Source organism: Mixophyes fleayi, unplaced genomic scaffold, assembly GCF_038048845.1.
Source record: "Mixophyes fleayi isolate aMixFle1 unplaced genomic scaffold, aMixFle1.hap1 Scaffold_103, whole genome shotgun sequence".
Classification (NCBI taxonomy): domain Eukaryota; kingdom Metazoa; phylum Chordata; class Amphibia; order Anura; family Limnodynastidae; genus Mixophyes; species Mixophyes fleayi.
This window is the reverse complement of record NW_027445901.1, coordinates 142766-155688: the sequence shown is the minus strand read 5'-3', so window position 1 is coordinate 155688 and position 12923 is coordinate 142766. Positions and strand designations below refer to the sequence as shown.

At 47.2% G+C, this 12923-nt stretch overlaps 1 protein-coding gene across 1 annotated transcript in view; it reads left to right on the top strand.

Moving 5' to 3' along the window:
* Positions 1 to 12923, top strand: part of IFT172 (intraflagellar transport 172) — a gene marked incomplete at its 5' end in the record, with an annotated part of 115946 nt that overhangs the window by 54076 nt on the left and 48947 nt on the right. Inside the window, 2 exon segments of the mRNA XM_075193970.1 lie at positions 7788 to 7923; positions 7999 to 8115. Of these exon segments, the coding sequence (XP_075050071.1) occupies positions 7788 to 7923; positions 7999 to 8115 (253 nt within the window).

The following is a 12923-nucleotide window of genomic DNA, read 5'->3' as shown; positions in this document are numbered from 1 at the left end:
AGCACCCCCCCCCCTCATGAGTAGAGCAGTGTGAAGTGGGACATACCTCCCAACTGTCCCTGTAGTCGGGACAAAGTCCTGACTGAGTGGGTCAGTCCCCAAACTCAGGACTGCCCCACCAGAATCAGGACAGTTGGCAGAATGTCCTGCTCTCTCCTACCTGTTCTTCCCGCTTTCAATACTTGTTGCTGCCGCTTGGGTCCTAAGCTCAGTTGTGCTTGTCTGGATCCTGGAATGTTGGTTCCCTGTTTGGAAATAGAATAGGTACATGACATATAGAAATATCAGCAATGAGTGAACACAGTAGGCCTCCCTGCCTCTATGTAGTCCGACATTAAATCAAAACAATTCATGTTTTATAATTAATGCCCCTTTCCTGTAACCAGCCAGACTGTAAAATAATTTTATTCACCTTTAATAAAAAGACCCATTGCCCCCAAACAACCCCAACATTAAATTAATAATAATCACATTTATTAAATAAACCAATTTCCTACCATACATTAAATAACTTGCATTCACTTTTAAGAAATCGCAATTCTTTTTCCAAAACTCTGCCACACATTTAATTAATAGCGCCCAAACCACCCCAACATTAAATTAATCATCCCACCCTACATTGATAAGTCTGCACGAACCCCACTATTAAATTAAATTGCCCCACCATCACCCCACAAACAAAATAACACCCATTAATTAGCCACTACCTACCTCACACATTACATTGTCACAAGCCCCGTGCTGCCTTCACACACATTATACTGCCACAAGCCCCCTGCTGCCCTCACACACATTATACTGCCACAAGCCCCCTGCTGCCCTCACACACATTATACTGCCACAAGCCCCCTGTGCCCTCACACACATTATACTGCCACAAGCCCCCTGTGCCCTCACACACATTATACTGCCACAAGCCCCCTGTGCCCTCACACACATTATACTGCCACAAGCCCCCTGTGCCCTCACACACATTATACTGCCACAAGCCCCCTGTGCCCTCACACACATTATACTGCCACAAGCCCCCTGTGCCCTCACACACATTATACTGCCACAAGCCCCCTGCTGCCCTCACACACATTATACTGCCACAAGCCCCCTGTGCCCTCACACACATTATACTGCCACAAGCCCCCTGTGCCCTCACACACATTATACTGCCACAGGCCCCCTGTGCCCTCACACACATTATACTTCCACAGGCCCCCTGTGCCCTCACACACATTATACTGCCACAAGCCCCCTGTGCCCTCACACACATTATACTGCCACAAGCCCCCTGTGCCCTCACACACATTATACTGCCACAAGCCCCCTGTGCCCTCGCACACATTATACTGCCACAAGCCCCCTGTGCCCTCACACACATTATACTGCCACAAGCCCCCTGTGCCCTCACACACATTATACTGCCACAAGCCCCCTGTGCCCTCACACACATTATACTGCCACAAGCCCCCTGTGCCCTCACACACATTATACTGCCACAAGCCCCCTGTGCCCTCACACACATTATACTGCCACAAGCCCCCTGTGCCCTCACACACATTATACTGCCACAAGCCCCCTGTGCCCTCACACACATTATACTGCCACAAGCCCCCTGTGCCCTCACACACATTATACTGCCACAAGCCCCCTGTGCCCTCACACACATTATACTGTCACAAGCCCCCTGTGCCCTCACACACATTATACTGCCACAAGCCCCCTGTGCCCTCACACACATTATACTGCCACAAGCCCCCTGTGCCCTCACACACATAATAGTGCCCCAGGACCCTTGTGCCCTCACACATTATACTGCCACAATCCCCCTGTGCCCTCACACATTATACTGCCACAAGCCCCCTGCTGCCCTCTCACACATTATACTGCCACAAGCCCCCTGCTGCCCTCTCACACATTATACTGCCACAAGCCCCCTGCTGCCCTCACACACATTATACTGACACAAGCCCTTGCTGCCCTCACACACATTATACTGCCACAAGACCCTTGTGCCCTCACACATTATACTGCCACAAACCCCCTGTGCCCTCTCACACATTATACTGCCACAAGCCCCCTGCTGCCCTCTCACACATTATACTGCCACAAGCCCCCTGCTGCCCTCTCACACATTATACTGCCACAAGCCCCCTGCTGCCCTCACACACATTACACTGCCCAAGACCCTTGTGCCTTCACACATTATACTGCCACTAACCCCCTGTGCCCTCTCACACATTATACTGCCACAAGCCCCCTGCTGCCCTGACACACATTATACTGACACAAGACCCTTGTGCCCTCACACATTATACTGCCACAAGCCCCCTGCTGCCCTCACACACATTATACTGACACAAGCCCCCTGCTGCCCTCACACACATTATACTGCCCCAAGCCCCCTGCTGCCCTCACACACATTATACTGCCCCAAGCCCCCTGCTGCCCTCACACACATTATACTGCCACAAGCCCCCTGCTGCCCTCACACACATTGTACTGAGACAAGCCCCCTGCTGCCCTCACACACATTATACTGCCCCAGGACCCTTGTGCCCTCACACATTATACTGCCCCAAGCCCCCTGCTGCCCTCACACACATTAGACTGACACAAGTCCCCTTGTCAACATACAAACACACACATACCTTGCTCTTTGCTGCATCACTCCGCGCTGCACTTCCTGTCTGAGGCCAATCAGCAATAGGCAGCCTCACGATTGGCTGCCTGTTGCTGCCACTGACCACCAGTGATGTTTTTATTAACTTTATTTTCCCCCACTCCTTCACCGCTCGCGGCACCCCCCTCCAACATAAGGCACACCAGGCAGGAAACCCCCCCCCCCGTGCGCCGCTGCATCGCTACAAACCCTCCTCCTCCGGACTGACAAAATCCTTGCCAGCAGGCCACATATACAGCAGCACCGACCTCTACCTTCTGCACATGCAGCAGCTTCTCTCCTCCCAGGTGGCGGGGGGCCCTCAGAGAGAGGGGAGCCAGGGCACGTGCCCCCCCTTAATCCGGCTATGCTTCTGGGTAATGTCCTCTGACGGTTGTGTGCAGAGCACCCGGACGGAGTCATAAGCTGGGAGTTGCTGCATTGGAACCACTGAGACAATTCTGTGACTTATATCATTTATGTCCTATACAAGTCCTCTGCCAGTGACGTTCCATCAGGATCTGGACGTGGAATACCATTAATATACCAGCATTACTCCGATTGTTATATATCTTCCAACTTATGGGCCGATGTGCTGGATATCTTGGAGGGATTTTATAGTGATTATACCTTTATATGAACTACCATATATTTACTAGCTATATGGACATACTCATCAATTTACTCTGTTTATAGGCACCATTTGTTATTTCATTTATACAGCTTTTAGGCCAAGTATTTTTCAAATGTTTGGTTTCAGTTACCAATTTGAGGCCTATGTATTATATTTACTGAGACATTAAAAATATATTCTTTTATATACTATTATCTCTGGTTTTATGTCTCCTGTCATGGTTTCCTTTGATTTTTCTAGGTAAGGCCACACCTATACTATGTATAACATTATATTACCTACAGTTGTGGTTATTGGGGGGTGGTCTCGGCATCACACCTATACTATGTATAACATTATATTACCTACAGTTGTGGTTATTGGGGGGTGGTCTCGGCATCACACCTATACTATGTATAATGTTATATTTCCCACAGTTGTGGTTATTGGGGGGTGGTCTCAGCATCACACCTATACTATGTATAACATTATATTTCCCACAGTTGTGGTTATTGGGGGGTGGTCTCGGCATCACACCTATACTATGTATAACATTATATTTCCCACAGTTGTGGTTATTGGGGGGTGGTCTCAGCATCACACCTATACTATGTATAACATTATATTTCCCACAGTTGTGGTTATTGGGGGGTGGTCTCGGCATCACACCTATACTATGTATAACATTATATTTCCCACAGTTGTGGTTATTGGGGGGTGGTCTCAGCATCACACCTATACTATGTATAACATTATATTACCTACAGTTGTGGTTATTGGGGGGTGGTCTCAGCATCACACCTATACTATGTATAACATTATATTTCCCACAGTTGTGGTTATTGGGGGGTGGTCTCGGCATCACACCTATACTATGTATAACATTATATTTCCCACAGTTGTGGTTATTGGGGGGTGGTCTCGGCATCATTCCTATAATATGTATAACATTATATTTCCCACAGTTGTGGTTATTGGGGGGTGGTCTCGGCATCACACCTATACTATGTATAACATTATATTTGCCACAGTTGTGGTTATTGGGGGGTGGTCTCGGCATCACACCTATACTATGTATAACATTATATTTCTACAGTTGTGGTTATTGGGGGGTGGTCTCGGCATCATTCCTATACTATGTATACCATTATATTTCCCACAGTTGTGGTTATTGGGGGGTGGTCTCAGCATCACACCTATACTATGTATAACATTATATTTCCCACAGTTGTGGTTATTGGGGGGTGGTCTCGGCATCACACCTATACTATGTATAACATTATATTTCCCACAGTTGTGGTTATTGGGGGGTGGTCTCGGCATCATTCCTATACTATGTATAACATTATATTTCCCACAGTTGTGGTTATTGGGGGGTGGTCTCGGCATCACACCTATACTATGTATAATATTATATTTCCCACAGTTGTGGTTATTGGGGGGTGGTCTCAGCATCACACCTATACTATGTATAACATTATATTACCTACAGTTGTGGTTATTGGGGGGTGGTCTCAGCATCACACCTATACTATGTATAACATTATATTTCTACAGTTGTGGTTATTGGGGGGTGGTCTCAGCATCACACCTATACTATGTATAACATTATATTACCTACAGTTGTGGTTATTGGGGGGGTGGTCTCGGCATCACACCTATACTATGTATAACATTATATTTCTACAGTTGTGGTTATTGGGGGGTGGTCTCAGCATCATTCCTATACTATGTATAACATTATATTACCTACAGTTGTGGTTATTGGGGGGTGGTCTCAGCATCACACCTATACTATGTATAACATTATATTTCTACAGTTGTGGTTATTGGGGGGTGGTCTCAGCATCACACCTATACTATGTATAACATTATATTTCTACAGTTGTGGTTATTGGGGGGTGGTCTCAGCATCACACCTATACTATGTATAACATTATATTACCTACGGTTGTGGTTATTGGGGGGTGGTCTCGGCATCACACCTATACTATGTATAACATTATATTTCCCACAGTTGTGGTTATTGGGGGATGGTCTCAGCATCACACCTATACTATGTATAACATTATATTACCTACGGTTGTGGTTATTGGGGGGTGGTCTCGGCATCACACCTATACTATGTATAACATTATATTTCCCACAGTTGTGGTTATTGGGGGGTGGTCTCGGCATCACACCTATACTATGTATAACATTATATTTCCCACAGTTGTGGTTATTGGGGGGTGGTCTCGGCATCACACCTATACTATGTATAACATTATATTACCTACGGTTGTGGTTATTGGGGGGTGGTCTCGGCATCACACCTATACTATGTATAACATTATATTTCCCACAGTTGTGGTTATTGGGGGGTGGTCTCGGCATCATTCCTATACTATGTATAACATTATATTACCTACGGTTGTGGTTATTGGGGGGTGGTCTCGGCATCACACCTATACTATGTATAACATTATATTTCCCACAGTTGTGGTTATTGGGGGGTGGTCTCGGCATCACACCTATACTATGTATAACATTATATTACCTACAGTTGTGGTTATTGGGGGGTGGACTCGGCATCACACCTATACTATGTATAACATTATATTACCTACGGTTGTGGTTATTGGGGGGTGGTCTCGGCATCACACCTATACTATGTATAACATTATATTTCTATAGTTGTGGTTATTGGGGGGTGGTCTCGGCATCACACCTATACTATGTATAACATTATATTTCCCACAGTTGTGGTTATTGGGGGGTGGTCTCGGCATCACACCTATACTATGTATAACATTATATTACCTACAGTTGTGGTTATTGGGGGGTGGTCTCGGCATCACACCTATACTATGTATAACATTATATTTCCCACAGTTGTGGTTATTGGGGGGTGGTCTCTGCATCACACCTATACTATGTATAACATTATATTTCCCACAGTTGTGGTTATTGGGGGGTGGTCTCGGCATCACACCTATACTATGTATAACATTATATTTCCCACAGTTGTGGTTATTGGGGGGTGGTCTCAGCATCACACCTATACTATGTATAACATTATATTTCCCACAGTTGTGGTTATTGGGGGGTGGTCTCGGCATCACACCTATACTATGTATAACATTATATTTCCCACAGTTGTGGTTATTGGGGGGTGGTCTCAGCATCACACCTATACTATGTATAACATTATATTTCTACAGTTGTGGTTATTGGGGGGTGGTCTCGGCATCACACCTATACTATGTATAACATTATATTTCCCACAGTTGTGGTTATTGGGGGGTGGTCTCGGCATCACACCTATACTATGTATAACATTATATTTCTACAGTTGTGGTTATTGGGGGGTGGTCTCGGCATCACACCTATACTATGTATAACATTATATTACCTACGGTTGTGGTTATTGGGGGGTGGTCTCGGCATCACACCTATACTATGTATAACATTATATTTCCCACAGTTGTGGTTATTGGGGGGTGGTCTCAGCATCACACCTATACTATGTATAACATTATATTACCTACAGTTGTGGTTATTAGGGGGTGGTCTCGGCATCATTCCTATACTATGTATAACATTATATTACCTACAGTTGTGGTTATTGGGGGGTGGTCTCGGCATCACACCTATACTATGTATAACATTATATTTCCCACAGTTGTGGTTATTGGGGGGTGGTCTCGGCATCACACCTATACTATGTATAACATTATATTACCTACAGTTGTGGTTATTAGGGGGTGGTCTCGGCATCATTCCTATACTATGTATAACATTATATTTTCCACAGTTGTGGTTATTGGGGGGTGGTCTCGGCATCACACCTATACTATGTATAACATTATATTTCCCACAGTTGTGGTTATTGGGGGGTGGTCTCGGCATCATTCCTATACTATGTATAACATTATACTTCCCACAGTTGTGGTTATTGGGGGGTGGTCTCGGCATCATTCCTATACTATGTATAACATTATATTACCTACAGTTGTGGTTATTGGGGGGTGGTCTCAGCATCACACCTATACTATGTATAACATTATATTACCTACAGTTGTGGTTATTGGGGGGTGGTCTCAGCATCACACCTATACTATGTATAACATTATATTTCTACAGTTGTGGTTATTGGGGGGTGGTCTCGGCATCACACCTATACTATGTATAACATTATATTACCTACGGTTGTGGTTATTGGGGGGTGGTCTCGGCATCATTCCTATACTATGTATAACATTATATTTCCCACAGTTGTGGTTATTGGGGGGTGGTCTCGGCATCACACCTATACTATGTATAACATTATATTTCCCACAGTTGTGGTTATTGGGGGGTGGTCTCGGCATCACACCTATACTATGTATAATATTATATTACCTACAGTTGTGGTTATTGGGGGGTGGTCTCAGCATCACACCTATACTATGTATAACATTATATTTCCCACAGTTGTGGTTATTGGGGGATGGTCTCGGCATCACACCTATACTATATATAATGTTATATTTCCCACAGAGTGTACATCACAGTAGATGAACCAGATCTCGCCATTGCAATGTATAAGAAGCACAACTTGCATGAAGACATGATCCGTCTGGTGTCAAAGTATCACCCAGATCTCTTACTGGACACCCACCTACACTTGGGCAAGGTAATCTGTCATTGTATGTTTTGTGTCTAAGGAGTGGACCTTTTATGGAGTGACTGATGTGTCCTCTGTCACCAGGAGCTGGAAGCTGGAGGACGTCTGCGGGAAGCTGAGTATCATTACCTGAAGGGCAAGGACTGGAAAGCAGCAGTAAATCTGTACAGATCGGCAGATATGTGGGAGGAAGCACACAGGGTAACATTCAGCGCCCTCTTTCTACCATTCTTCTCACCCTCTTGCCCTGTTTTCACCCAGTTCTACATTTTTCATGTGCGACAAGATGGGCTCACTCCACCATTCTGCCTGTTACCAGCACCTCAGGGGCTTCCCTATCTGCTGTCAAACACACCAACACTTGTAGTGTACATGGTTTATTCTATTTATTTGTTTTACTCTCTATTTAGAACGGAAATAGGCGAGAACAATAAACAGTAGAATATCAATACCCATTCAGATTTTACAATTTACAAAGGTTTTATTCTATTTTTAGAGCTTTTGATCCTTTACATTCACAGTGAGAAACAGGTAGATGTGTGAGTGCAGAGAGGAAGACACGGGTAGATGTGTGAGTGGAGAGAGAGAGATGGTTGGAGAGAGGAAGACACGGGTAGATGTGTGAGTGGAGAGAGAGATGGTTGGAGAGAGGAAGACACGGGTAGATGTGTGAGTGGAGAGAGAGAGATGGTTGGAGAGAGGAAGACACGGGTAGATGTGTGAGTGGAGAGAGAGAGATGGTTGGAGAGAGGAAGACACGGGTAGATGTGTGAGTGGAGAGAGAGATGGTTGGAGAGAGGAAGACACGGGTAGATGTGTGAGTGGAGAGAGAGAGATGGTTGGAGAGAGGAAGACACGGGTAGATGTGTGAGTGGAGAGAGAGATGGTTGGAGAGAGGAAGACACGGGTAGATGTGTGAGTGGAGAGAGAGATGGTTGGAGAGAGGAAGACACGGGTAGATGTGTGAGTGGAGAGAGAGATGTTGGAGAGAGGAAGACACGGGTAGATGTGTGAGTGGAGAGAGAGATGGTTGGAGAGAGGAAGACACGGGTAGATGTGTGAGTGGAGAGAGAGATGGTTGGAGAGAGGAAGACACGGGTAGATGTGTGAGTGGAGAGAGAGATGGTTGGAGAGAGGAAGACACGGGTAGATGTGTGAGTGGAGAGAGAGATGGTTGGAGACAGGAAGACACGGGTAGATGTGTGAGTGGAGAGAGAGATGGTTGGAGAGAGGAAGACACGGGTAGATGTGTGAGTGGAGAGAGAGATGGTTGGAGAGAGGAAGACACGGGTAGATCTGTGAGTGGAGAGAGAGATGGTTGGAGAGAGGAAGACACGGGTAGATTGAGTGGAGAGAGAGAGATGGTTGGAGAGAGGAAGACACGGGTAGATGTGTGTGTGGAGAGAGAGAGATGGTTGGCGAGAGGAAGACATGGGTAGATGTGTGAGTGGAGAGAGAGAGATGGTTGGCGAGAGGAAGACACGGGTAGATGTGTGAGTGGAGAGAGAGAGATGGTTGGAGAGAGGAAGACACGGGTAGATGTGTGAGTGGAGAGAGAGAGATGGTTGGAGAGAGGAAGACACGGGTAGATGTGTGAGTGGAGAGAGAGAGATGGTTGGAGAGAGGAAGACACGGGTAGATGTGTGAGTGGAGAGAGAGAGATGGTTGGAGAGAGGAAGACACGGGTAGATGTGTGAGTGGAGAGAGAGAGATGGTTGGAGAGAGGAAGACACGGGTAGATGTGTGAGTGGAGAGAGAGAGATGGTTGGAGAGAGGAAGACACGGGTAGATGTGTGAGTGGAGAGAGAGAGATGGTTGGAGAGAGGAAGACACGGGTAGATGTGTGAGTGGAGAGAGAGAGATGTTTGGAGAGAGGAAGACACTGGTAGATGTGTGAGTGAAGAGAGAGATGGTTGGAGAGAGGAAGACACGGGTAGATGTGTGAGTGGAGAGAGAGAGATGGTTGGAGAGAGGAAGACACGGGTAGATGTGTGAGTGGAGAGAGAGAGATGGTTGGAGAGAGGAAGACACGGGTAGATGTGTGAGTGGAGAGAGATGGTTGGAGAGAGGAAGACACGGGTAGATGTGTGAGTGGAGAGAGAGATGGTTGGAGAGAGGAAGACACGGGTAGATGTGTGAGTGGAGAGAGAGAGAGAGATGGTTGGAGAGAGGAAGACACGGGTAGATGTGTGAGTGGAGAGAGAGAGAGAGATGGTTGGAGAGAGAAAGACACGGGTAGATGTGTGAGTGGAGAGAGAGAGAGAGAGATGGTTGGAGAGAGGAAGACACGGGTAGATGTGTGAGTGGAGAGAGAGAGATGGTTGGAGAGAGGAAGACACGGGTAGATGTGTGAGTGGAGAGAGAGAGAGATGGTTGGAGAGAGGAAGACACGGGTAGATGTGTGAGTGGAGAGAGAGAGAGAGATGTTTGGAGAGAGGAAGACACGGGTAGATGTGTGAGTGGAGAGAGAGAGAGAGATGGTTGGAGAGAGGAAGACACGGGTAGATGTGTGAGTGGAGAGAGAGAGAGAGATGGTTGGAGAGAGGAAGACACGGGGAGATGTGTGAGTGGAGAGAGAGAGATGGTTGGAGAGAGGAAGACACGGGTAGATGTGTGAGTGGAGAGAGAGAGATGGTTGGAGAGAGGAAGACACGGGTAGATGTGTGAGTGGAGAGAGAGAGATGGTTGGAGAGAGGAAGACACGGGTAGATGTGTGAGTGGAGAGAGAGAGAGAGATGGTTGGAGAGAGGAAGACACGGGTAGGTGTGTGAGTGGAGAGAGAGAGAGAGATGGTTGGAGAGAGGAAGACACGGGTAGATGTGTGAGTGGAGAGAGAGAGATGGTTGGAGAGAGGAAGACACGGGTAGATGTGTGAGTGGAGAGAGAGAGATGGTTGGAGATAGGAAGACACGGGTAGATGTGTGAGTGGAGAGAGAGAGATGGTTGGAGAGAGGAAGACACGGGTAGATGTGTGAGTGGAGAGAGAGAGAGAGATGGTTGGAGAGAGGAAGACACGGGTAGATGTGTGAGTGGAGAGAGAGAGATGGTTGGAGAGAGGAAGACACGGGTAGATGTGTGAGTGGAGAGAGAGAGAGATGGTTGGAGAGAGGAAGACACGGGTAGATGTGTGAGTGGAGAGAGAGAGAGAGATGTTTGGAGAGAGGAAGACACGGGTAGATGGGTGAGTGGAGAGAGAGAGAGAGATGGTTGGAGAGAGGAAGACACGGGTAGATGTGTGAGTGGAGAGAGAGAGAGAGATGGTTGGAGAGAGGAAGACACGGGTAGATGTGTGAGTGGAGAGAGAGAGAGAGATGGTTGGAGAGAGGAAGACACGGGTAGATGTGTGAGTGGAGAGAGAGAGATGGTTGGAGAGAGGAAGACACGGGTAGATGTGTGAGTGGAGAGAGAGAGATGGTTGGAGAGAGGAAGACACGGGTAGATGTGTGAGTGGAGAGAGAGAGAGAGATGGTTGGAGAGAGGAAGACACGGGTAGATGTGTGAGTGGAGAGAGAGAGAGAGATGGTTGGAGAGAGGAAGACACAGGTAGATGTGTGAGTGGAGAGAGATGGTCGGAGAGAGGAAGACACAGGTAGATGTGTGAGTGGAGAGAGATGGTCGGAGAGAGGAAGACACAGGTAGATGTGTGAGTGGAGAGAGATGGTCGGAGAGAGGAAGACACAGGTAGATGTGTGAGTGGAGAGAGATGGTCGGAGAGAGGAAGACACAGGTAGATGTGTGAGTGGAGAGAGATGGTCGGAGATAGGAAGACACAGGTAGATGTGTGAGTGGAGAGAGATGGTCGGAGAGAGTAAGACACAGGTAGATGTGTGAGTGGAGAGAGATGGTCAGAGAGAGTAAGACACAGGTAGATGTGTGAGTGGAGAGAGATGGTCGGAGATAGGAAGACACAGGTAGATGTGTGAGTGGAGAGAGATGGTCGGAGAGAGGAAGACACAGGTAGATGTGTGAGTGGAGAGAGATGGTCGGAGATAGGAAGACACAGGTAGATGTGTGAGTGGAGAGAGATGGTCGGAGATAGGAAGACACAGGTAGATGTGTGAGTGGAGAGAGATGGTCGGAGAGAGGAAGACACAGGTAGATGTGTGAGTGGAGAGAGATGGTCGGAGAGAGGAAGACACAGGTAGATGTGTGAGTGGAGAGAGATGGTCGGAGATAGGAAGACACAGGTAGATGTGTGAGTGGAGAGATATGGTCGGAGATAGGAAGACACAGGTCGATGTGTGAGTGGAGAGAGACGGTCGGAGATAGGAAGACACAGGTATATGTGTGAGTGGAGAGAGATGGTCGGAGAGAGGAAGACACAGGTAGATGTGTGAGTGGAGAGAGATGGTCGGAGATAGGAAGACACAGGTCGATGTGTGAGTGGAGAGAGACGGTCGGAGATAGGAAGACACAGGTAGATGTGTGAGTAGAGAGAGACGGTCGGAGAGAGGAAGACACAGGTAGATGTGTGAGTGGAGAGAGACGGTCGGAGATAGGAAGACACAGGTCGATGTGTGAGTGGAGAGAGACGGTCGGAGATAGGAAGACACAGGTAGATGTGTGAGTGGAGAGAGACGGTCGGAGAGAGGAAGACACAGGTAGATGTGTGAGTGGAGAGAGACGGTCGGAGATAGGAAGAAACAGGTATATGTGTGAGTGGAGTGAGATGGTCGGAGATAGGAAGACACAGGTAGATGTGTGAGTGGAGAGAGATGGTTGGAGAGAGGAAGACACAGGTATATGTGTGAGTGGAGAGAGATGGTCGGAGATAGGAAGACACAGGTAGATGTGTGAGTGGAGAGAGATGGTCGGAGATAGGAAGACACAGGTAGATGTGTGAGTGGAGAGAGATGGTCGGAGATAGGAAGACACAGGTAGATGTGTGAGTGGAGAGAGACGGTCGGAGATAGGAAGACACAGGTAGATGTGTGAGTAGAGAGAGACGGTCGGAGAGAGGAAGACACAGGTAGATGTGTGAGTGGAGAGAGACGGTCGGAGATAGGAAG